The following is a 26627-nucleotide window of genomic DNA, read 5'->3' on the forward strand; positions in this document are numbered from 1 at the left end:
TCTGCAGCTTATTGAAGCCTAAACCACCTCTATCATCCATGCCAGTGCTTGGTTTAGGAGAGGCATGACACCCAATTTGGACCAGAGTCATGAGGGAAAGTTTGGGGGATTCTGGGAAAGACTTCCTTTCTCTGAGAGAAAGCTGCAGGAATGTAGAGTCCCTCTTACCCCTCAATGTTCTTGTTTCTGGATATGATGTGCACAACTGTGGGGCCACCAATCTGAAGATGATGCCAACACATTAGGAATATCGGTGTAGAAGGATGGACAGAACCTGGGCCCCTGATGGTGTTGATATGTGGACCTGTTCTGAGCCAGGAATTGTCCCTCTCCTGGACTCATTAAGAGGGATAGTACTTTTTTGTGTGTCAGGCAGCTAAAATTGGATTTCCTCTTGCTTACGGCAGAAAGCAAACTGATATACTTTTAGAAGAATCCTTCTACAAACAAGCAGCCTTTAAAAAATACCTCTCCAGAGACTCCTACAGAGATGTCCTTTAAACATGGCAGATGTCTGTATCTGAGAGAGAAAGTGTGTGTGTGTGTGTGTGTGTGTGTGTGTGTGTGTTCACGGGGCAGGTTATAGAGCGGTGGGCAGCTCACCATGAAGAGAAGCAGATGGGAAAGACTCAACCCAAAGCATCCAGAGTTCTCATTGCTCTCACAAGTGGGAGGAAGGAGAGGAGAGGATAATTTTCACTGAGTGTCCATTGTATGTTAGGCAACAGGAGCAGTAAACACATGGTTTTGCTTAATCACCAAGATGGTTCTCTGAGGTATTATGACTGGGACGCGGAGATTTCAAATGGCTTGAAAACTGACTCCAAAGTCCTGTCCCGTTCCTTTACTACCCCAGTACAGTCCTTCAAGTTCCCCCAGAAACATCCTGAATCCATCCATTTTTCCCCATCACCAGGACCACCACCCTGATCCAAGCTCCAGTGTCTCTTCTGGACTGCTGCCCATCCAGCTAGATGGTGTCCTGTCAGCTGCCACCCTCGTTCCCACTTCCCATGGTCTCTTGTCTGCACAGTGGTCACCCGCCCCACCCCCACTCCTAAACAGTTCCAGGGCATCTTGTCATGCAAATCCAAATTCCTCCCTGTGGTTTCCCAGCACTTCCATGATCTGGTCCTGCCTGGTTCTGTAGCCTCATTTTCTACCACTTTTCACTCCACCCACCAAGCTCCAGCCTCCCTGGACTCCCTACTTTTCTTGCAATAACCCAGGTAATTATTAACTCAGGGTCTTTGCCCAGCTGGTTCTCTTTGCCTGGAAGACATCATCATCCATCAGACGGGATCAATAGCCTTCCTCTTGGTCTTTCTGACAAATCTCTATTTCCTGGAGCTTCTAAGTGTCTGTTCTTGATAATCATGGTTCTGAGACCAGGACTGATGAGAGACAATAACACTGGACCAGTCAGAATAGACTAGGTTGTGTGGCAGTAACAAACATCTCAACAAATATCAGTGGCTTGAAAGAGCAAAGACATACACATTCTGCACATCTATTCTGGGTTGACTACTTTTCTGCTACACATGTCTCCACTCTGGAACCCAGACTGATGAAGTGACCTGTGGCTGAATCATACCGGTCACCATAGCAACCACCCAATAGGTTATAAATGGTTCAAGGAGGAATTCATTTATTATGGCAATGAAATTTCCTGACTATTGTAGATGGGTACCTGACACTTGCCAAAACCTACTCTCTGCTTAAGCCATGTTGAATGATTTGCTCTTCTTGGAAGATGACGAGGTTTCTTTCTTACCTTTGGGACTTTGCAAAAAAGACTTTAGCAACACTCTGCAGGATATGGAACTATTTCTTCCAGAGGTATAGACATAAAACATACTACAGGAAAGCACATCCACCATCACACCCTGGTTGTGACCTCAAAGAGTGGTAAGTAGGTGAGGACGGGGAAATTCTATGGAAGGAGATATAGAGAAGGAGAGTGACTAAATCCTGGGCTTATTTGATTTTGGTCTCTGATGGAGTAGGACTGCCCAAAGGGAATTTTCACACAGGGAATTTTCCTGTGCTCTGCCAGGAATGGCTGTGATCAACCCTTCCCCTCTTCCCCCACAACAAAGGAGGAATTTCTCTTCTGGTTGGTTAGAAACTGAGTCACTGATGGGGCCACTATTACTAATGACTGGAACTGCTACATTTGGCATCTTGAACTTGCCGGTGCCAAGGTCAAAATTTGAGAAGAGAAGAGGGCCTTGCTAAGACCCTGATTCTGGTCTTCTTGCTTAACTTGAGCTGCTCATGGCATTCTGCATGAGGGCTTCAGTGTTGGATGGTCACTTGTTCACTGAATCCTATTTTGCTATTGTTTCATGAGCCCATTTGAGAACCTATTATAGTGGGATTGGGGACATGAGGAAGGGCTGTCAGCACAACAGGATTCAGGTTTTTCTCATCCTGCCCAGAACATCATCTGAGAGCCCCCCACTCACCCTTAATTTTTAAGAGTTGGCTAAAGTTGGCACGTGAAATGAATTTCTATTCAGAAATTGCCATTGGGCTAAGCATAGAATGTGGTTGTACAAACAACTTCCTAGAATCAGGACAATGCAAAATGGCAGCATCGACCCCTGGGAAGGATCTGTGTGTAATACATCACTCTCTCTACAGAGAGGAAAGAATTAGGAAGGGTGTGTTTGGGCGATGGGGAATCAACACAAAGTGCAGAGACACTGAGAGGGAAATCCATTAATCATGTTTGTCCATGATTACCCAGGAAGAAAAAGCTACTCATGTTCTGTGACAGTTAGTAATTAAACATGAGAGAGGTCTCACCATGATTTCATGTTCCTGGTCAGAAAAGGAAATGGTGAGAGGCACAGAGCATGTGCTGAATCATCAAAGTGACAGGCATTTGCTAAACATGGCTGGGGCTGGGAGCCAAGGTGGGGGTGTGTGTACATTTGCACTCCTTCCACATCCATTGAGAACCTGCCTGAAGGCAGCTCTGTGCTGGGGGCCAGCTGCGCATAGCCCACCCTGATGGAGTTCACAGCCTGGAGTGGGGAGGAGAGTTTGGGACAATATATTGTAACATGTGCCAGTAAACAGAAAGGGACTCCTAGCATCCAGCTTTGGGATTACTATTACTCTAAATATGAATTGTTTTTACTCACTGGCATGAGAATCTTGCAATATATTCCAGTGGAGGCAGGGGAGCCCCGTTGACACCACCAGTCTACAGCTTGTCCTCCTATGCCTAGATTTCACATTGCAATGCAAATTCTAGCTTGGGTACAAATTTCTCTAATCAGATTGCTTGCTCCAGTATTGGGCTGGGCTACATACCCTGGGAATGGGGGTTTGAGTGAGGGATTAGGAAAAACTCTTTTGGCACTTGGAACCCAGGAGAGATGTCTCTGAGTGGGGTGGACAGGGATTGGGAACTCCACTGGGTGGGGGTGGGGGTGGGGCAGCACTGGGACTTGGAGAGAAAAAAGCCCCAGGAAGTGGTAGTGGGGCCAGACAGGAGACAGGGGGATACCAAAAGGAAGCTTCACCCAGCCTAGCCCAATTTGTGTTGGGCTTGCTCTTATCTCACTCATTCCAAAATTATTGATTACCTCTTATGAACCAGGCAGTGTTGGGACTGGAATATGGAGGGTGGGGTGTGGACACAGCCATGAAGAGGACCTGGCCTCTCTTAAGGGCTTGAAGGCAAGGAGAATGAGCCACAGGCAAAAGTAGCCCTACTGTGCATCAGAGCCAAGAGAAAGTTACAGAAAATGCATGAGCAAGCACGTGGAAGAGATTACGTCTGGCTTGCGTTAGTGCTGCCAGGAGACCAGAAGGCATCATGAAGAGGTGGAACTGACCCTTGAGAAGCATGTATTTGACGTGCAAAGATGGGAGTTGAAAGGAATCCCAGGTAGGGACAACAGGGTGGGCAAAAGCAGGGAGGCAGCATATAGAGAAGTCTGTGCTATAAAGCAAATACTCAGCCTTCAGAAAGGAGGAATACCCAACTTCTACATCAACATGGATGGGACTGGGGGAGATTATGCTAAGTGAACTAAGTCAAGCAGAGAAAGTCAATTACCATATGGTTTCACTTATTTGTGGATCGTAAGGAATAGCATGGAGGACACTAGGAGAAGGAAGGGAAAAATGAGTGGGGGGGGGAATTGGAGGGAGAGATGAACCATGAGAGACTATGGACTAAGGGAAACAAACTGAGAGTTTTAGAGGGGAGGGGGGAGGGGGGATGGGTTAGCCCGGTGATGGGTATTAAGGAGGGCACGTACTGCATGGAGAACTGGGTGTTATACGAAAACAATGGATCGTGGATCACCACATCAAAAAGTAATGATGTATGGTGACTAACATAACAATAAAATAAAAAAAAATTAAAAAAAAAAAGCAAATGCTGGTTCAGTTGCACCCACATGTGTGCTGTATAAAGGTCTGAGCTGGAATTTGACCTTTAAAGAGTGTTTTCCTCTAGGTAAAAAATTTTCTGTCATTTTCCCCCTAATACATAGATCAGACCTTTCTAGTGTAAAATAATCATTATGACGATGGTCATTTAATAATAATAATAATAATAATATAAATTGTGATCAAGTTGGATGGAGCCTTGAATTGTCAAGTTTGGTTGTATCCTGTGAGTAAAATAAACACATCACCAACTTGGGTCCTTCCCCTCCCATCTTTATGTTTCTAATTCAGCTTGAGCCTTTTGACTCAGAGGAACATGGTCCATCCCACCCAACCCCAAATAAGAACAAAGTTGTAAGAAGGAATGTCCAAGAAATAGTTTATTCTGAACAGGAAACAACACTGACTTAAACACAGCCAGGAAATCCAGTGTCTCTCGGGCTCCTGTCCCCTACATCACGAGTTCAGCCCAGAGAGAAATCTGACTTGCTGCCCGGGTCACAGTGAAGAGAGGAGCAACCCTGTGATTTCCTGGAGGGAACAGGACAGTGCCGATGGGGGACACAGAGTGACAAGTGTGCAAGACAAGTAGACTTATGTGGGCAACAAAATCGAGAAATAGGCTTGGTTCAAAGGAGGAAAATAATGACCATTTCCTGTTTCTAAAATAAAAATACGAAACCACACCATCCTTTAAAACATCTCTTAAGATAGCCAGGAGATGACGTCGACAGCCCCGAGGACTGATTCATGATGTAAAAAGTAAAGACCGGAAGTTGGAAGAAAAAATAAAAACACACTTGAAATTTTAACAGGGATAAACAGAGTTCAAAGACTCCAGAAGAAAAGTTCCAGGAATCCTAAACACCAAGCTTATTTCTACAGAAAGTGACCTGCCAAGTGAGTGACATAGCAAAGTTTCTCCAGACGACGATGGTGATGCCCACAAAATGTGATTACCATTCAGTGAGCGGTGCATGCTGGGTGCATCCCGCACCGGATGCTGTTGAACCCTATAACAACCCTGCAAGGCTGGTTTTATCATCACCGCTTGAAAACAAGGAAATGACACATAAGTGATTATGCAGTTTGCCTAAGGTCTTCTGGTTAGTAAACAGCAGGGCTGGATTTTGAACGAGCCTGACTCCACGTCTGAGCTCTGTCCCTGGTGCTACAGCTTCTCTCCATTCAGAGGCTGGGGGCTCCCCGAACCGGTCATTCAGCAGTTCGTTCCTTATGTGAGTCTACTCTCTTTCTAGAGTGAACTTCCTAGTCACCCATGCTTCTTTATCCATCAGTACAGGGCCACATCATCAGTGGCATTTGGAGGCCCTCTTTAAGACAATGCTGAGGAGACCACTTCACACCCTTCACAGGAAAAACACCCAAAAGGAGGATGGGGACTCAGAATTTGGCTGTGGGACTGGGTTTTGGGAGGAGCTCTGATGGCACTCGATAGGAGTGACTGATGGTCAGTGACCTGACCTTCTGAAGGGCATCTGCCTGCCATCCCGGTGCACGGTGTGGGGTCGCGGGTGGGGAGCTGCTGAAATTACAGGTGGGAGGCAGTCTTCTGTGAATGAGGGCAGACGTGCACCTGCAGCATCGAGACCCAGGGGACTGGGCTGGTGTGTGGGCTATGCCCTCTTCAAGGGTCAGAAAGACTGGCCTGGCAGAGAAGGCAAACGAAGACACTTCAGGCTTTGCTCCAGGATTTGGGAATGGTGTTCCCATTGGAAGGGCAGGTGCAGAGATGTTTATTTTGCCATTGGGCTGCATTTTCAAAAGTACTGTGTGATGAGCCATGATGGACCGAATTGCAAAGTTGGGATGGTCTAATTGCTTTGCGGGATAGGAGTGCACTTCAGATATCGAGGTTGTATTTTGCCTGTGTAAACAATTTCATAAATGTCACAGGTTTTGCATGTCTGCTATCCATTTGGTTTCTCCCAATAACCTTGTAGTTAGAGGTGGGACAGAGAGCTGTTTTAACCCCTTTGGCAGATGCAGAAAACAGGCACAGGAAGGGCAAGTTTGTCCAAAGTCATGCAGAGAATCAGTCAGGCACCTGGGACGAGAACCCGGGCTTCCCAGCTCCAAGTTTAGGGCTCTCTCTGCATCTGATGTCATCAGGGGTGAGATAAGGACCATCGTGGCATAGAGAGGGGCTTTCGGTGGGCAGGACAGAGATGTGCGCGGTCCCGTCAGGTGGCTACAGGTGGTGGCTTAGCTGCTGCAGCCACGGGAGCAGGCGTGGGCCAGAATGTTGTTGTTGCACCCGTCCTGGAGCTTGCCCTGGGTCTGGCTCCCAGCCCGGCCTTCTGGGTCCAAGAGCTGGCCGCTCTGCCCCTGCTGCCTCCTCAGCCTGCAAACAAACACAGCACAGACCCGAGACAGTTACTCGGAGCAGAGGGCAGCGGGATGTCCAGGAGACACATCTGTGCAACAAGGGCAACTGGGAAGCCCTCAGCCCGTGCCTTCCCTGGGCCAGAGTGTGGTGCCCTGGAGCCAGGCAGGCCTGGGGTCAAAGCCTGGGTCAGGTGCACTCCTGTGAGATATTTAACACACAGAGCCTCAGTTTCCCCATCTGTAAAACAGAGATGACCTTTCCTGCCTTATGACTCCCTGTGAAGTCTTTAGGAGCTCACACATGTAATTTGCTTAAACTCACACCTACATCAGTGTAGGTGAGGAGCCCCACACATCATTCATTCACATGTATGTATTGAACGCCCACTGATGTACCAGCCATCGTGCCAAGGAGCAGGGGAAACCCTGGCCAGCAAAGTAGTCATCTTCTCTGTCCTCACGGAGATTACTGTCCAAATGGGGCAATGGACACTAGTCAAATTATCTGCCAAATAAATATCCAAACAGATGAGCACCCAGCCTTACAAAATGGCCCATGACAAACTGTTAAGGGAGCACAATTCTAAACATTGCATTTCTTAATAGCTGGCCTCCTGATCACCCTCCACATGATCTAAGATGTCAACACCCTTCTCTTTGTGATCTGCAAGTTCAGGTTCACGCACTATCCCACTGCGTGCATACTGCAGGCAAAAAATAAAATGGAGACATTTAAGGAGAGAGCGAGAAGTCTGAAAGCAGGAAGAACACAGCTCTCAGTACTTGCTACTCGGGCACCGTTGGACAAGCTGCCGTCTTCTGAGTCTCAGTTTTCCTATCTAAACCTGGGAGTCTACCATTCACTTGGAGGAGGCTAAGGGGATCAGAGAGAATGTGTGTGAACTATCTACTATGGGGCTGAAAATAATAAGATTGCCACAATTCTCCTTGCTCTGAAAGATGCAGATTTCAGCCTGAATTTACTTTTCACATTAGGAGGTTCTGTCAAACGGAGTGCAGACCTACTGCCTGATGTAGGTGAAAGAGCCATTTCACTCAGCAAACATGCACGTGCGCAGCACTGCGGATGGCCCCCGGATGACTATAACACAGTCCATGGCCCCAACGGGCCACAGGACCCTTGTGCCCGCATGCTTGGCGGTGTTTTCTAGTGTTTGCAACAGTGTTAGGATTTGAGTGAGTCCTTTGGGTTATGCTGAAGTACCAGCAGCAACACAGTATTTTGCAAACCCTAAACTTGGTGGCCATTGCCTCCTACCCTTTGTCCACCCACAGGGACAAGGACCAGGTGTGCAGTCCCTCTGGCCCCGAGGCTTGTGGCGGTCTAGGTAGCATACCTGGGAAAGGCGGTTAGGGTTAACATTCATCATCCCAGTGGAGGAGGGGTCAGCACCCAGAGAGCAGGCTGGGATCCAGAAAACAAAATGGGGGGGGGCGGGGAGAGTCTAGTGTGAGGAGAGGGGCTGGTTGGACTTCCTGGGCAGGGCTGGGAACTGCCTGGGAACCTTCCTCCCCTATCCCTTCTCTGTCCTCCCCTCTACCCTAGGATGCTCTCTCAGGCACCTCTGGAAAGAATATCAGATCAAAACTAGGGAAAACTCAAATGGCTAAGAAACTAAATGGGAAACACCAGCATTTCCAGGTAATGCCACATAATTCTCTGGGTGTATCACAAGGTAAAGGTGAATCCCATTAGGATTTTCTTTTATATGCTCAAACATAGCATAGATAGCATTGCTGTCTCTAGACTCCTGTACTTCCCTGACACAAAATATAGCTTCAAAAGTTGCATAATAAAGAGTGGAGCAGATGAGGGAGGGATGGATTCGGAAGTCTTGTGTAGGTCAGGGAAGGCTTCCTGCAGGAGGCAGCATTTGAGCTGGACCTTAAGGATTGGTATGGAACAGGGGTAGTGGGAGGGAGGGAGAGGGATTTGAAATGAAGGGACATGAGTGAGGTAAGGCACAGAGAGTAGAGCAAAACATTGCTCTGTGGACCAGCATCCTTTTTGGAGCTGATGTTTTAGGTACTTTGGCTCCTTCTTTTGGCCAGAGTTATTTAGGTTAAAACTAGCAGTTTCAAGTCCCCATACATATTTTATGTATGAAATATCATACATAAAATACTATGACCATAAGCACTAGACCCTACAGCATTAACTAAATGAGGTATGGGTCATCCCCATGGCAACCTATCATCAGATTCAGTGTGAACCAAGGTGGCTGAATCAAGAAAAAAGGACCTTTCTCTAGACTTCCATCCATCCACCTATAGCCTGTGGAGCTGAAATTCTAATCCAGTTCTGGGAGGCACCAAAGCCTGCATTATTCCCACTATATCTGTGCCCCCACTCACCCACCAACCATTCACCATCCATTCTCCACCCACTTATCCATATATTTATCCACTTACTTACCCATCTGCCTTTTATCTACCCCACCCATCCGTCCATCCATCCATCCACTCACCCATACATCCACTTCCATATGTCCACCCATCTGTCCTACTCCCAGTCCCATCTATCCACTCCTCATCCACTTACTATTTACCACCCACCCACCTCTCATATATACACCCATCCATCTACCTCATCCATTCATTATCCACACATCCATCAATACATCCATCCATCCTCCCACCTACTCCTCATCCATCTCCTTAACCACCTATTCACCTATCCATCCATCCACTTCATCTATTCACTATACACTGATCTGTTGATCTCCCCACTTATCCCCATTTCCTCATCTACCCACCACCCATCTATCACCTATTCATCAGCTGCCCATCTACCCATCCATCCATCCATCCATCCACCATCCTCCCATCTTATCAATGTCCTTCCACTTTCCACCCACTCACCCACCCATTCAGTCCCCTCCCCTTCGACCAGCACTGTCTGTGGCTCACAGTGGAAGGGGCTGTGGAGCAGGACAGAGCAAACAGTGAACATTCACTGGACAAAGTTTCTGCTAGAAGGAAGCAGCATGGCCTAGCACCAATGGCCCAGGCTTAGAGCCAGGCTGTTTCTGTCCCTGGGTCTTCCACTTACTTACTAGCTATGTGACTTTGGGAGGCTGGATTCAAACCCAAGGCTATCGTTCTCCAAGTCCCCTGCTCTTTCCACTGACTCTTGTGCCATTCAATCCTGACCTGGAGGGAAGAGAGCATGGAATGATTTTTCCATGCTCTGAAGGAATTAGAAAGGCTCATGTTGTTCAAATAGGAATCTGTGAACCAAGACAGAGATATGAAACCATTATGATTGAGGCTCTGAGAGCTCACTTCTATGACTAGCCCACAGCTTGGTTATCTGTAACTCTGGAAGAAATGAAAAAGGATTTTACATATCCTACTAGGCAGAGTTCAAGTCTGCTGATGCAAATTGGCTGGTTATCTCTGCAGTGGCAGGAACACTTAATTTTCTCAGCCAACTTATCAAATTAATTGTCAGCTTTGTGGCCAGAATTCTGAGTGATGGACACGAGTTCCCTCAACCTCCCGAACTCCACCATCAGACGCCAGAAGGAAGCGCTCTGAGATAGTGAACCTCGACCAAGGAGAGGAGGACACACATTAAAATTTGTAATAAATCGGGCTGGAGGCATTTTTCAAAGGCAAAGTATTTCAGAAGAGTAAAATAAAACGATTAGCCATCAAAGTCATTTCAAATCAAGCTACTTCACACACGTAGGATGGAGTCCACTTAATACAAACATCCATCTGCTACGGACTTTCTGTAGGTGAGGCCTGGCCTCTGATGTGAGAGCCCGGTTTTCATGTATGCAGTCAACATAAAGTGCTTTCACACCTATTTCTAGCATTCCATTGGCTCTCCCCGTGTTATGTTTCCTGGCTTGTGTAGAAACGTGGATGGAGGGGCAAAGTGGTGTAGTGGGAGACTGCAGGGTTGGGAGTCTCTGCAGAGTTAGGTCAGAGGCCCAGCTTCACCATCACTGGCCGAAAGGCTGGCCACTCACAACTTCTTTAAGCATCTCTCTCCTCACCTGTAACACAGGGATGGGAGAAGATGAGCCACCGTGTGCCATCTGCCTGTCTGTCCCATAGCAGGTACTTTATAAAGGGCAGCTATTTTAAAAAGGATCTTATTTATTTATTTGAGAGAGAGCACATGAGCTGGGGTGGGGGGCAGCGGACAGAGGGAGAAACAGACTTCCTGCTGAGCAGGGAGCCTGACCCGGGGCTCGATCCCAAGACCCTGGGACCGTGATCTGAGCCAAAGGCAGATGCTTAACTGACTGAGCCACCCAGGCAAAGGGCAGCTATTTTTATGATGATGATCACAGTATGGAGATACTCCCCTTTTGCAGATGGGGAAGGTGAGGGTCAGTAAGTAAAACTTAACTACCTGCCTTAGTTCTGATGAATGTCTCCCAACAAGGAGGTCCCCAGAGATGGCTCTGCAGGCCACATCCTGGGTGGGGAGGGAGTCGGGGCAGAAGACCTGGAGGAGTAGAGGGTGCTGGAATGGGGTACAGATGGGGTGGCTGAGGGTCAGGACCCAGAAGTAGGTGAAATAGGACAACAGGCTGAGTACAAGAGAATCCACCCCCAGCATTTATGGGGGGGTGTAGAGGGGCCCTTAAACCAGGGAAGACCAGGGCATGGAACTGGAGACTGGAACCAGGTCTCCTGCCTTGTTGTGTGTCTCTCATCCACTGGAAGGGGCCACAACATGACATCTGTGTCTTCTCAGCAGCACCCAGCACAGTACCCAGACTGCGGCAAGTGTACAAACCACGTGTGTTGGAAGGATGGGGTGGGCAATAAAGAAATAAATGCCCACCCTTTATTAGGCAGGGTGTTTGCCCAGGTTGGCAGGCTCTGCATCAACATCCCAAGGGGGAAAGAAGGCCAGGTGTAATTAAATGAAACAGCAGGGTGTCCTAGCTGGACAAAAATTGGATTGCCATTTGCACAACTGGTGAGTCATGGCCCTTGTGGGCAACAGTTCACATGAGTTAACATGCATGGATCTTTTTCTCTTGTAGCTGAGAGAGTTGGGATAGGTTGTTACTGTGTGTGTGTGTGTGTGTTAAATAAAAAAATTAAGGCAGAATGATGTTTAATGGCTGTTTAATGGATTTTTAATGGATTTAACGGATATGGTCTGATAATTTTGTATATAATGAATTATATGAGCAAACACTTGTGTAGTGCTGATTATGTGGCAGAGGCTGTTAAGTACTTAACATGTGTTAACTTTCTTGTCCTAACAACCACCCTAGGAAGTGGGTATTTGCATCCCATTCTGCAGATGAGGAGACTAAGGTCCTAGTGTGAGGTCCAAGATCACAAAGCTAGCAAGGATCAGTATTCAAAACCAGGCAGTCTGACTCCAGAGTTTGTGCTCTTAGCTGTTATGTATACTGCTTCTCTGTGGTTCGTGAAAACCAGAGTTGAAGTACAGGAAAGTTCTGGAAGGGCTCATGCCAAACTGAGCAAAGCCTATCGGGTTAGGGCTGGGAGGTGGCTATGGAAGGGAAGAAAGCAGTCACTTGCATGTACACTGCAAGAATCCCTTCTCTAGCATCCCTAGCAGAGACTACTCTTAGCAGAACCTTGCTGCCCACCCCTCAAGACAGCCCTCTGCACGGGGGAACAGCTCAGAAATGCAACAGAAATCTGCTTGCGACAGCTGCTTCCCTTTGGCCTTTGGTGTGTTTTCTAGAATTAGTCTCTCCAATTCTTAGAAGCCCCCTGGGCTGACCATTTCCCATTGTCCCCTAGGTTCACTCAGCCCTGCTCAGTGCCTGGGAATCTGACTTGGGGGGAGCTCCCAAGCCCTTGTCCAATGGGGAGCCCCACAGAGATCAGGAGGAGCAAGGGGAGTCAAGTTTGGGCATCTATTCCCCAGCCCTGTCCCCCACTGATCTCCCTCTTCCCCTCTCTTCCTGGCTTCCGTGAAGCCCCAGTCCACTGCACTAGCCTGTGTGTGAGCGGTGGGACATACAGAGGGCCTTTTCAACCAATATCTCCTTTGAGTATTTCCTCTGGGATTCTGATTGATAAAACACAAGACCAGAAAGACTGTTCCTTAAGTAAGAACTCAGTGTACCTGGCTGTTCTATTTTCAAACCTCATCACTTACTGGGAAGTTCACCTTATCTCACAAGTTCAATAATAGCCTTTGGCCAGAAGCATTAAAATTCTGTCTGTTTTATCTGCTGTTGCCTAAAGCAAACGTATTTGAGGGAGTCTCTGGAGGGAGCCTGCTACACCATGGGTGTGATACAGCGAAAGGTAGTGGATTATCTTGCTATCCTCTCCCTCTCTCCCCCACGTTGCAAATAGATCTGGCTGGGGCAGAATGGAAGGGAAGGCAGTCTCAGGTTTCAGAGTGATGGGGACTGAGATGTATTAGGCGTGTTCTCTGACACCTCCTCACTGAATGCCCACGTCCACCTTCCGGAGAAGAATTAACAATGCCCCTGGTAAGGATAAGAAGGGACATCAAAAAGATGAGCAACTGGGGGTGGGTCACACCGCTTTCCAGACCCAAGCCCAGGCTCCAAAGGAGGACTTTGCTCTTTCTGCCTTCCCAGCCTCGTGTCTCTTCCTGCATGCCTGCATGAGCAGATTTGTCTCTAGATTTAGAGGTGAGGCTGATCTTCTGTGTCTGAGCTGGCTTGCAGGTGAGACTTGCTGGGTCCTCACTGATTTGGGTGCACAAGAAAAGCATGCACCGGCAGCCCTGTGGATGGGCAGACACTAATGGCATTTACCAGTCTGATCTGCCCCTTTCCCTGAACCAGGCAGGATCTCGCTTCCGGACTCCTGGGGCTGGGCCGTGTGCCCAGTTCTGGCCAAGGAAGGTGAGTAGAAATGCTACCAACAGGCTGGAGCAGTGCTGATGCTAGACCCTCTCAAAGTTTCTTTCCTCTGTCACTGATGTTCCAGAAATGCTGCTTCAGGCTGGGTCTTGGAGTGAGGAGGATGATGGTGCCGTGGGAGCAGCCCTTGGCTCCAGACAGGGATCTTTGAGAGTTGAGGGGCCTGAGTTAGTTAGGGGTCCACTTTGGGGCTGCTCACCTCTCTGCCTGGGCAGCCAGCCCTGTCTGTCCCCTTACCCTCCATGCCCCCATCCATGTATGGTTCCTATGTTTCACCTGCCCAGAGGAGGAGGTCAGATGGCAAGCCAAGTGGGACTGCCTGCTTTCTCTTTATTAATCTGCCCTAGCCTTCAGTATCTATCACGCATCCTTTTCTTTCCTCTCCTGGACTCAATTAACCCTACACTATCAAGTCCACTTTCCCAGTGAAGAGCATTGCCATCATTTTGCTTTTGTGGCTCGGGGTTCAGACAGCAGCTGCTGCCTTTTTATAGACCTCACCTCCCTAGTCCTTGCTATTGATTGGGTAAGGGCCGGCACTTGACCCAAGCCGTACCAGAGGCCTCCTCGATGGTCAGATCGGATTGGTCCAGGGGATGTCACCTGACTCAAGTTGGGCCAATCAGAGCCATTCCCTGGGATACTAGAATTTGAGATCTGGAAAACCTTCTCCTTCTTGATGTTCAGCTTTCCCTTTCAAACTACTTTCTTGAGTTCGGTGGTAGAGCTGGGAGACTCTGGAGCTCTCAGCACTGTGTCTTCCCCTGTGTGGAAAGAAGTGGTTTACAGTAAAAGAAAATGACTTCAAAGTGCAGAGAAACAGAAAATTGCCTGCAGGAGGAAGGAGTGAGTCCTGGCCTGGGTCCCTGCGGCAGGATTCCCCCAATGAGTCCAGGCTCACCTAAGCCATTAGCTTTTTCTCTCCATCCCTTGCAGCTACGACTGTCTCAGAGAATTCAGCATTTATGCTGGTATCTGTCTCCGTAACCTCCCAGGGCCACAATGGGAAGCAATGGGACATATGTGGATGGTTATTAAATTTATTAAAATATCACTAATTTATTTTTGTGTCAGATGTCCATCCTTTCGAAATCACTATAATTTTTATTTATTTCACACTACTTGTAAAATAAGTTTTCTGAGACTAACAGGCATGTTTAAAATTTTGGTTAAAATTTGGGAGGAATCCAGGGTTCATGGCTGCCAGTCATGGAACCTTGATCAGTCCCTGGAAGGTGTGCGTGTTTCTCAGGGCTGCCTGATGAAGTACCAGCCACTGGGTGAAATGTATTCTGTCGAAGTTCCAGAGGCCAGAAGGCTGCAATTCAAGGTACCAGCAGGGCTCTGGGGGAAAATCCTTCGTTGTCCCCTCCAGCTTCCAGGGGTTGCCGGTAATCCTGGCCATACCTTGGACTGTGGCTGCATCGTTCCGGTCTCTGCCTCTGTCTTCAATGTCCCTCTCCTTACTGAGACCCTAGTTGTTGGAATTACGGTCCACCCTCATCCAGTTCGACATCATCTTAACTTGATTATTTCTGCAAAGACCCTCTTTTCAAATACAGTGGGGGGGAAGGGGGCAGTCTAGTAGCTCATCATATCCTTTTAGGGAATATGGTGCAACCTACAAAGCAGGCATTTCAGGCAGAGAATCTGAGGCTTTTTCATAAGAAGCCTGGGGGCGGGCCCAGAGCTGGATTACCTGGAGGAAATCAACGTTAAGGATCCTAAGAGAAGTTGCCCCTAAGCACTTATTTCAGACCATCTTACTGTTTATATTCCATCTTTTACATACATTCTGGGTGATGCTCTTCCTTTGCTTCACTTACATATTTTAATTAAAGTTTCAACGTTTATAAAAATTAAAGGCGAGAGCCAGAGTAGTAGAGTGGAAAGAATACAAAAGAGCTCAAGCCACCCCGGACCTATGTGGGATCCCAACACTACAAAACACTGACTGTTGACCTCAGGCAAATGACTCCTTTTCTCTAGATGTCAGCATTTACAAATCAAGGTTATGGTGAGGATTTATTTTAGATAAGATGCAAATGCACCTGGCACAGTGCATGGCATGTAACAGGTTTGTGATATATGCACATAGTGATAGTATTATTTCATTTTTTTTAAAGATTTTATTTATTTATTAGAGAGAGAGAGGGCATAAGTAGGCAGAGAGGCAGGCAGAGGGAGAGGGAGAAGCAGACTCTCCACTGAGCAGGGAGCCCGACGTGGGGCTTGATCCCAGGACCCTGGGATCATGACCTGAGCCGAAGGCAGATGCTTAACTGACTGAGCCACCCAGGCGCCCCAGTATTATTTCATTTAATTGGCTGGCAATGAGATTTGTAGATGTAACAGAGAGAAAATTAGATCAGGATTAAAACAACAACATTTACTTCAAAACAAACCATTAGAGATCCTATTTATAATTTTCAAATTCATACACAGCCTCATTTCATAAAGGATTTAATAAGGCCTCTGAGTATTCCCATACAAAATAAGGTACCTCTGTTTTACTACAGAGAACTGATTGAAGGGGGAAGAAGATGGGAATTTAAATAATCGAAGTCTGAGCAGACCAATGACAGCACGCGTTCCTAAGACAAACAGGGTCGTATGGACGCAGGGCTATTTGTCAGGGACTGCGTGTCACCCCTCAGCCCACTGGAAACACGCCATGCTGTATTTTCCTGGGTCTTTCACTGGCTGGGGGGAATGTGTCAGGATCGGGGGCCCCTTTTCAACCAGGCTGCAGTTTCCCTTGATGGAACTGGCAGAGGGCCCTGACTCCCGGGTGATTTCCTGATCTCGAGCGTTCATGGAACTATCAGGATTCTGCAATCCAAGCGCCTGCTAGGCTGTCTTCATCTGTGGCTGAAATTCCTCCCGCTGTTCCAGGTCACTGAGCTGCTTTTCCCTGGCCATTTTCCTGGGCTTTGGAGAGGCGCCACCTTGCTTAGTGGAGCAGCGATCCCAGAAAGCCTGGCCTCAGCTAACACAGTCACCTGGGCCCTTCCCCTCCGCCTCAGTGGGCAGTAAAGCCTCGAGACCTTCTGAGATTCAGAGAGGCCACTATAGTCAGAGTTAGGCTTTTATCAGCTTCCCTAACTGTGAAATGGGAGGGGGGGGGGGAACGTGCTACGAATAGAATCGCGATGAGAACGGAAGGAGCAGATGGGGGTGGGGGCTCCTCCCCCCCCACAGGTTAGAACAGACATGCTCTCAGCTGTTTGTTGGCTCTCTTTCCTGTCCATCCTCACCTATAAATGACGTTTGGACCCTACGATCAAATCTCAAGGACTGGAGAGAACCTAAATGCGCTGGCCTTGGTTTCAGAAGGCGGGGTCCTTGAAGTTCGCCCTTCCCTAGCAATGGGGCCAGGGGACGTGCCAGTGGAGAAGGTCTCCCCTTTACAGATTAATCTTCAAGATGCAGGCAGAACACTTTCCTGCCTTCCCCAGGGGCTGCCAAAGACATGAGAGGGGTATCAAAGTATCTGCCCATGGCACAGACCTTGTGAAGTCAAGGATCTCTGATACCCAGGCCAGCCCTTGATGTGGAGCCCTAGGTGCAGAGAGGCTGGGACCATCCCTGCCCCCACGCTCATGGCACCGAGGGCAGTAGGACCAGGGCCTGCCCCGGTCATCCAGTTCCTGAGCCTGAAAGGAATCATAACGCTTCTTGGCCTCCATCCCCCAGTGGCTCCGGGCCACAATAGAGGGTCCTTATCTCGCTGCCGGTGTCCTCTGGGGAGGCCACCTGGGCAGATGAGGTCACAACACATTTTGATTGTTCGTCTCTCTGTGGCCTTGGTCCAGGCATCCCACCCTGGTCCCCAGCTGAGCCTTGCCTTGGCTTGCTGCTGTCGTACTCCCTCAGGATGGGTAAGGCGGGCAGACTGCGGGCATGTGAACGTGTCCGATCTTGTGCCTGCAACGTCCGGGTTCACCGACAGGCGATGTCTACGCAGCTAGTGGAAATTCCTTGTTCAGCATTAAATATGCGGCGCAAGGGGCCGTTTTTCACTGGGCTCTGAGCCTGATTACCTCCATGGAACCCCAGCCCTGCCCCCTCTTAGCCATGTGCCCTCAACCTGCCCTTCTTCACCTCTAACGGGGTGGGAGGAGGGGCAAAAGTACCTGGCCCATAGGATGGATGGACAGACTGCATGGCATAGACTGGGTGTCCCATAAAATGTGCCCTTGCGGCCATCCGCTCTGTGCAAGCCACTGCCCCACCTGGATGCACCGGAGACACCCCCAAAGACACCATGTACGGAAGTACCCCCTCCCTTCAGGTCCTGAAGCTCATTCTGTCAGAGTGTGAGCCACGTGAGAACAGAGGCGGGGCTTGCTCCCAGCTGCGTCCCCTTGTATCTGACCTTGAATAAACATCTGCTGAACAGCTGGGTGAAAGCACACGCAGTAGAAAGAGCCCAGGATCTAGGGGATGGGAGATTAGATTTCAAGTCCTTCATATTTCAGTTCAGAGCTGCAGACGTGGGGAATCCTAGTAATACGCACCTCAGGAAGTGTGGAAAGTAAGGGTCAAAGCAGTGACTCCTCACCAGGGCAACCTGCCTGCTGGGGAACATCGGGCAACGTCTGGGGTCAGTTTTGGTCGTCACAACAACAGAGGTGCTACCGGTATGGATGGGCGGAGGCCACAGATGCTGGTAAACCTCATACAATGCACGGGACAGTCCCCGCATCCAAACATTGATGTCAACCGTCATCCAATGTCAATAGGACCGAGGCTAAGAAATCCGGATTAAAGAAGCGGGATCTCAAACCATAAAACCATATACCGATGTCGCTTATTATTATTAATAGTATTATTTAGTATAACAAATGGCAGAATTCGATTTTTTTAAATATAACATTTTCAGGGCCTCCAAACGTCACTTTAATGTGGTTTTAAGTCTGTCGGTTTCTTTACGAGATAACACAGATAGAAAATCCAGTTCCTGAAACTCCTCTCTCACCAGGGGCTCCCGATTCTGGAAAACTCTGTCATATGCTATTGAAAAGACCTTTTGGAAAAACTGCACTCATCTCTTTGGCCCAAAATAGGAGGACACGACCCACAGTATGTTCCTCAAGCTAATGGAAGCCTCAGATGCCAAGGCCTTCAAGTCCCTGGACCAGTCCCTGGAAGCAGACGTTCTACCTGGCCTGGTGGCCTTCTGTCAGTTGAGACCAGAAACCAGTAATAAGCTGTGTTTCTAGAAAATCAGGCAGTGCTCATTTAAATTTTGCTCTCTGTTTAGAATCTGAGGTCCAGAGAGGTCGGACCCAGGGCATGTCCTCCGCGTCCCCACAGTGGCCCCTCTACGTCTGCATCCCAGCATCTCCCTTGCCACCTGCGAGCATCCTGAGGGCACGGGTCCTGCTCGATCTGCTTCCACGTCTCAGGGTCCAGTCCAAGATTACGGCTTCCTGTTAGAGGACTGAATGAGAATCTCCTAGAGGAGCTAGCGTGGCTGATGCCAGCCCGCATCCCCTGGGCACTGCATACTGAGGATGGCTTCCTCATTGAATGCGGGGGAGGGGAACCTTTTCTCTGCCCCAGGGCTCGTTCTCACTGAGGAAGCACACAGGCTCTGTGCAGGGGCCAGGTAGCCGTGCAGGGGTGAGGCCCTCGGGAGCACGCCTAGTTAAGCCCACGAGGGCTCAGAGCTGCAGGTCACTACCCCAGAGCGAGGGAGACAGAGGGCTGGAAGGGTTGCAGTTTTAGATAGGGATTCTTGTGACCAGCTCAGAACCTGCCAGAGGAGGCCCCATTTGAGCACACTCGGCCTCTCTCAGCAGAAGTTCTCAAACTATGAGGCGTCCAAATGACACCAAGAGCATGTTAAAATGCACATCACCAGGCCTGTTCGCTGACCAGCCAGCCTCTGACTCAGAGGGTGCGGTGTCCATTCCGTAAGGCGGCTGTAACACATCACTACCATCTGGGGGGCTTACAACAACAGAAACGTATCGTCTCTTGGTTCTGGAGGCCAGAAGTCTGAACTCAAGGTGGGCAGCCGGGTTGGTTCCTTCTGGAGGCTGAGGGAGAATCTGGTCCAGGCCTCTCTCCCAGCTTCTGGTGGCAGCTGGCCATCCCTGGCGTTCCTGTCTCCATACCCTTGCAGCTTGGGAGTCATATTGGAGTAGGGATGACGGCCCCGTCCTCCCGTAGGACCTCATCTTAACTAATTACGTCTGCAACCACCCTATGTCCAAATGAGGTCACGTTCTAAGGGACTGGAGGCTAGAACTTCAACATATCTTTCTGGGGGGCACAATTCAAACCATAACAGGTGCAGCAACTGCAAATGCTAATAGCCCCTCCCCCACATTCCCCCGGGGTTTGTGATGTATACTCCTGTGACCAGGGCCCTTCCTTCTGATCGACCTTGGTGGCCCTCTGTGCGGAGCCGGCCCAGTCTGCCGTGAGCTGATGGCCTGGTGCGCGGAGAAGGAAAGCTGACAGCCGCTGGAGGCTGCCCGGGGCAGTGGGGCCCCAGCGAGTGTGAAGGGGAGCCCGGCTCAGCATCTCAGCATCCCCTCCCCTGTCAAGCCCCCGGCCGCCGGCAGATGTCAGATAAGAAGGTTTAATGTTCCAACTGCTCAAGTGCCAACATGGCAGGTGCTGCAATCACAGGGTTGCAGAATGGGGTGGGGGACAAACAGGTCCCCCGTTTTTTCTGGGTTTAAAAGGAAAACTCTTGGCTTTGGGAAAGCTGTGCCTCACAAATGGACTCCTCACAGGCATGTACAGACGAGAAACTGCAGCAGGGAGGGCTGTGGTGGTTGTGATGTGGCTCCTTTCCCACGTTCCCTGTGGAGCAGGAATGGGGTTGGACGTGGAGGGGTCAACATGGTGCTCAGACAGCATCCCGGTGGGACGCAGCGAGGCCCTGCACCGGGATCCTTCCATATGGCAGGTGGGAGCGAGCCTACCAGCCTTCGGGGCCCCTGGGGGGGTGTGGGGGGTGGGCAGCTCAGGTGAGCAGAGAGGGAGGGACACAAGAGCAGGAACCACAGCTCGGACCCCATGCCCACAGCTCCCCCTACAGTCAGCCATCTCTTCCCAGTCTCCTGCGGCTTCCGCACACGCTGATCCTGGACCCGGACGCCTCCTGTCTGGGAAACGGCTCTGCTCTCTTTCTTTCTTTCGCCAACCTCTGTTCACTGTGCCAGCCTCACTTCAGATCCAAGACGACACATCTCTAAGGGGTCCTCCACACGGCTGGGCGATCCTACTACATTTCCCCGATCCACTCACTTCTCCATGTGAGAAAGAACATCCTACTGGTTGAAGGCACGAGACGGTGGCGTTCCTGCTAAACGCAGCCAGATGCGACCCCTCAACGACACAAGGAGGCATATCTCGCTTTCATTTTCACGTAGGAGGAAATCATTTGGATTCTTTGGATTCCAAAGGAAGCATCTTCTGGCACACATTACAGGGTGACACACCACCCCTGCCCGCTTGGGCCCGTCCCTGCTCAGGCCTCCCGCAGGCTCGCGTCGGCCAGCAGGTGCTCTCTGAGGACCCCTCCGTCCACGCCTGAAGGGAGGACGGGTCCAGAGCACGGCTGCCTGGAGCCCATGGTGCACAGTCCCCGAGATGGCTTGAGCAGAAGTTCCTGGAGCCGGGTTTCTAGACTGGGGAGGGACCGTGAGCCTCAGAGCCGGCAGGACAGCAGGGAAATGATGGTGAGCTCTGAAACCAGCCCCGTGTCGGTGGCCACCTTCCCCAGGCCTGATGGACCGCGGTCACAGAGGCCCTTCTCGTTCTGCGGGCCAGAACAGGGACACCAGACAGACGCGGTCCCGCAGGGGTGAGGCTGCTGCTTTGGCCTGGTGTGTGTATCTGGGCTGACCCGGGCACCCCCCAGTCAGAGAGCTGTCGCCGCCCAGGACACGTGACCGGCCTATCCCAGCACCTGATGGGGAATGGGGCCCTGCCCGGCAGCCCACTGGCTGGAACCCAAGCAACCCTGAACGGGGTCCCTCACCTTCCACCACTGCCCGCCCCCGTGCATGCCCCTCAAAGTCAAACTTCTTCACTGGCTGTGGTGTCTACGTTTTGCTTCTCTGTGTACCGTCCTCACTCCTGGCCCTCCACGCCCTTCCCCTCCTCGCCCCTCTGGGCTCAGCCGGGCATGGTGCCTCGGGGAGCTTCCCTGACCCCCAGGCTGAGCCCGGCACCTGCTGTGAGAGCCCCAGCCAGGGCTGCCGTGTTTCCCCTGGTAACATGCTCTCTGTTGCTGTCACCTGCCGTGAGCGAGAACAGCGCAGTCCAGGTGCCGGCATGGCTCCCGCTGGGACTTACCCATCCGGCGCCCCTGGAGGGCTGGAAGCGTATGTGAGAGGCCCTGCGAGCCCAAGGCCCAGTTCAGTGTCCGTCAGATGCAACTGGTCTGCGGCTCGCCCTGCCTGCAGGGCTTCGGCGCCCACCCCACAGTCCCACCGCTGCCCGAATCCTGCTCTGGCCAATCAGCCCCAGTTGGATGAGCCGCTGACAGTAACCCTGCTGGGACCAAGCCTGAGTCTTCTGCTTCCTTTGCTGACCGACCCTGTATGGGCAGTGCTGGGGCCCGCTCAGACCCCACCCGAGCCCCTCCTAACCCGGTGCTGTCCCGGGTCCTGCCAGCCCAGTGATGCCGGCGTGCCTGCCCAGCCAGCCCTCACCACCTCACCCCATTAAAGCATAACAATAACAGTAACCTTTCCATGAGGACTCTGACCTTGTCAGGCATGGTATCCACAGCCTCATTTAATCTGGCAACAACCATACTGCAAGGGAGGGATTTCCATCCTGTCTATGCTGAAAATGAGGCTTGGTGAAGTGAGCCGTCCCGTCCTGTACGGTCAGTCTGGCAGGGGCAGACCCTGGGCGCTTTCCATCCAGAGCTCTGGCCCTGAGCCATCCCCGAGTCTGCCCCGCTGCGCCGGCATCCCTGTGGGCTGGCCCGGTCCTGCCATGGCTACCCCACTTTGCATGAAGACCCCGAGGTCCAGGGAATGAAGGTGGTGTCTGGCTCGCATGGCAGAGGCAGGATTAGAACACGGGGCCACCTGCTGCTTCCCTCCCCGCACCATAGCTGGCTTCGCGGGGGGCCAGGGACCACTATTCTCCCGGGGAGACGTGCTGCCATCTGGGAGGGCTCTGTCCAGCAGATGCTGGTGGAGGACTTACTTCTCTCTGTTGAATATGATGAATTCCTTCCGCACAGTCTCCAAGCACTGCTGGAGGTGTCCATTCTGCCAAAGAGCAGAGAGGGGAGCGTAAATGATGGAGCACCCTCCAGGGAGCCATGACAGAGGAGTGACCACGAACAGAGCTGGGTCTAAACGGGACTGCCGATGCCTGGGGCTGGGGAAGAGCTATGTGGCTGAGCAGCCCTGACGGTATGGGCGGCTATGAGGGGAGCCTGGCAGATGAAGATGTTTGCCTCAATTTTAAGCCATTAAATCCAACTTAAAAGTCATGTTGGAATGGGATATGGGTTGAAAATCACGAAGCTGGGTTTCCCGATTGCTGGACTGTTCATTAGGCCTATTACGAAGTGGGATGGGAGGGGGGTAGAATTTCAAGACCACCCTGCAAAGGTGCTCACCCTCTTCAAGAACAGATGCCAAGAACAAGTGCTCTGTGACCCAGGTCTTAGAGGCTGCACGAATGCCAGATGGATACTGCACGCCTGTGCAGAACCCCACCCACCCTCGTGCGTGCTTGTTAACACGCACGCAGGTGTCTCCAGGCCAGCTTCTGCATTAGGCTCAGCAGGCCTAGGGCCTAGGGCCCACAGTACTTTTAGGGGCTACAAAGATGTTTTGATTTCTTTTAAAATAAGGAGGGGAAAGAAAGAACTTTTAGCATTGAAAGCTATCTTCATCTTCATACCCATATGGTTGTCAAAGATAATTTTAAATCTTTTTTTATGGGGGAATAGGCAGCTGTGGGTTGAATCATGCCCCTTAAAAAGATGTGTCAAGGGGCACCTCGTTGGCTCAGTCTGTTAAGTGCTTGGCTCTTGGTTTGGGCTCAGGTCATGATCTCACAGGTTGTGGGATCGAGCCCTGAGTCGGGCTCCACGGTGAGCAAGGAGTCTGCTTCAGATGCTTTCTCCTCCTCCCTCCCCTGCTGCTCCACCTCACTAGCTCTCTCTCGATCTCCCTAAAATAAATAAATAAAATCTTACCAAAAAAGAGACGTGTTGAAGTCCTAAACCCTGGTAATGGTGAATGTGACCTTATTTGGAAACAGGGTCTTTGAGGTCCTACTAGAGTAGGATGGGCCCTCAACCAATATCTGGTGTCCTTAGAAGAAGGCCCTGTGAAGGCCCAGAGACACGGACAGGAAACAACATGTGGCGAAGGAGGCAGGTACCGGTGGAAGCAGCTGAAGCCCACTGGTGCCACTGAAAGTGGGAGGGGCACTGAAGGAGCCCCCCACCCCACCCCGCAGCCTTTGGAGAGAGCATAGCTCTGTCCATACCTTGATTTTGAACTGCGGCTTCCAGGATGGTGAGAGAACATGTTTTGGTGGCTTTAAGTCACCACGTTGTGCCCGGGGCCCATGAAAGGCAGCCCCCCGCCCCGAGGGTACCCCCACAGAACAGCCTTTCCAGAGGGTGCCTAGGACTGCCCGGCACGGCGTGGTGTCCCCCGCATGGCATGCATTCTTCCACTCCTGCCCAGAGATGCACGAGGCCCCTGCACTAGGACTCACGGCCACGTGAGCGGCTCCTACGGACACATGCACTGCAGCGATTCCCTTGGTTTTGCTATAAAAACCACTCCATCGATGGAGCCATTTTACTGACTTCAAATGAAGGTGTGTGGAGAGGCCGAGTGACATGCCTAAAAACAGGCTCGCTCCTTTCTGTTCCCTGGAGTCTAGGATTCCTCCCCTCCCAGGGTCCACTCCTGAGACCCCGCTCACCAGAGGACAGCTGTCCTTCGTGCCGTCTTTGGACCTGTTCTTCGCCAACCTCTTCTTCTTTTTGTGAAGAGGCTTGGATTCGAGGATCATTTCTTCAAGTTCAAATGTGGGATCACAGTTCAATCTCCCCTTCTGAAAGCAAGCAGAAAAGCAGACTCGAGTGTCTTGGTTCCCCCCATCCTTGGACATTCATTCATTCATTCATTCCATCCATCATTCATTCAACGTAATGATTAACTACTACAGTGGGGTACACAGTTACGTCTTTTTTTTCTGGTGAGGAGAAGCACATTCTCCCTGCAGCCCTCATTCATTTATCCTCGTATCCCCCCAACCCCATTAACATCTACATGACTCTTCAGTCTCCTTCCTGTGAAGGTTCCTTTTGCCAGGCTGAGTTCAGTTTCCCAATCTGACTTACCCACTTATTTTATCACACGCACATTCTCATGTTATGACTATTTTTTCTGTAACTATCCTTTTTAATAATTTAGTTTTAAAATGCCATTTATGGCCATAATCCTCCCAGTTCCCCATGCCAGCTCCCTCTTACCCCTCAGCTGGGGCCAGGCTAGGCTCCACCCACTTTGGTTAGGAGGAATTTTGTCTCCCTGACTTCTGGACTGTGCACCCAAGGTGTCAGGTGGCCGTGTCCATCCTGGGACCCAGCTAGGGACGCCAGTCCCCTCAGGCAATACAGCCTGGTGGTTATGCCATCCACAGTCTGGAGGTGCACAGGGACCTCTTCCAAAAAGCTGGTCCAAGTCTTTCCTGGCCTGATTTATTTGCCATTCATTCATTCATTCATTCATTCACTCACTCATTCATTCCTTTCAATGCAGGCTCTGGATATAGACTCCCTGTGGTCAATTTCTCACTGAGTAATCGTGGGCAAGTTACTTAACCTGAGAATACTACCTACGAGAAGCACTTCCCTGTCGTGGAACTTATATGAAATAATGCACGTGGAATTTTAGAACAATGCCTGGCACGCAGAACACTCAATCCCATTGGACCATTATCATTCATCCATTTATATCTGTGTGACAATCACACATCAAGAACTTCTAGTGCCTTCTAGCACCACCCATTGCTCTGGGCTCTCTCTCAGGCAGAGGCCAGCCCAGGCTACATGGGCTCTGGCCTCCGAAGCTCTCAGGGGATGGCAGACGCACTGTAACAGAACGATATTAACTGCTCATGTACATCTACGCACCCGTCCAGTGGAGGATCAGAGAGGCTGCGATTCACTCTAGGTAAGGAGGTGGGGGGCTGGCCTGGGGCGTGTCCCATCGGAGGCAATGCTTAAGTCTGCCTCCCTTCCAGAATGCAGTTACCGAGACCTTCAAATGGGCCAGTCGCTGGGTCTGAAGCGGTCTTGAAGGAGGGACAGGAGATGCCGGGGGACAAGGAGAGGAAGGGCATCCCCAGAGGGGGAAGTAGCGTGTGCACAGGTATGTGGCTGAGACACAGTGTGGCCAGAGGGCACACGGCAGGCGTCCGGGTGTGGCTGAAGCAGGGGTCCTCTGCATGTGTTTGTGTGAAAGTGTGCACGAGTGCAGGTGTGCGTGTGCTTGTGAGTGTGCATGAGTGCGTTTGGGTGGGCTTGGGGAAGAGCAGGAGGTGCGGTCTACAAAAGGCTGATGGACACAACCCATGTTGGCCCCAAGGGTCACTCAGGCATCTGGCACACAGCCTTGGGGAAGGCTCAGCCCTGGCAACAGGGAGACAGCTTTAGGCAATTTGTGCTCCATACAAAGGACTGCATCGAGATCCCTGGGTTTTGGCAACCTGGTGTACAACGGGCAGAAGAGGACCACCAAGGAGGCTAGCCTATTTCTCTGGCATATCCGGAGTGCGCATTCTGAGGGAAGCCAACCAAGGGAAGTGAGTCCAGAGCTCCAGCAGGTTTATTAATTAAAACAGCCATTACCAGGGTGGTATTTACTGAGGGCTCACTGAGTACCAGGTTCTGCTCCGAGTCTTGGCATTTACTCTTCCCAAGTTCGGTGTGTGTGTGTGTGTGTGTGTGTGTGTGTGTGTGTGTGATCT

At 50.6% G+C, this 26627-nt stretch overlaps 1 protein-coding gene across 3 annotated transcripts in view; it reads right to left on the bottom strand.

Moving 5' to 3' along the window:
- Nucleotides 1-4775: 4775 nt before the first annotated feature.
- Nucleotides 4776-26627, bottom strand: part of STK32B (serine/threonine kinase 32B) — a 376962-nt gene continuing 355110 nt past the window's right edge. For all 3 annotated transcript variants that reach the window (XM_045881506.3, XM_045881505.3, XM_064584257.1), the window contains 3 exons: nucleotides 24576-24707; nucleotides 22827-22891; nucleotides 4776-6778 (listed from right to left, as the gene is read on the bottom strand). In XM_045881506.3, the coding sequence (XP_045737462.1) occupies nucleotides 6640-6778; nucleotides 22827-22891; nucleotides 24576-24707 (336 nt within the window). In that variant the 3' untranslated portion in view covers nucleotides 4776-6639. The remainder of the gene's footprint in view (nucleotides 6779-22826; nucleotides 22892-24575; nucleotides 24708-26627) is intronic.

This window comes from Mirounga angustirostris, unplaced genomic scaffold (genome assembly GCF_029215605.1).
Source record: "Mirounga angustirostris isolate CCGP_5_RB_7025 unplaced genomic scaffold, mMirAng1.0.hap1 SCAF_2, whole genome shotgun sequence".
Taxonomy (NCBI): domain Eukaryota; kingdom Metazoa; phylum Chordata; class Mammalia; order Carnivora; family Phocidae; genus Mirounga; species Mirounga angustirostris.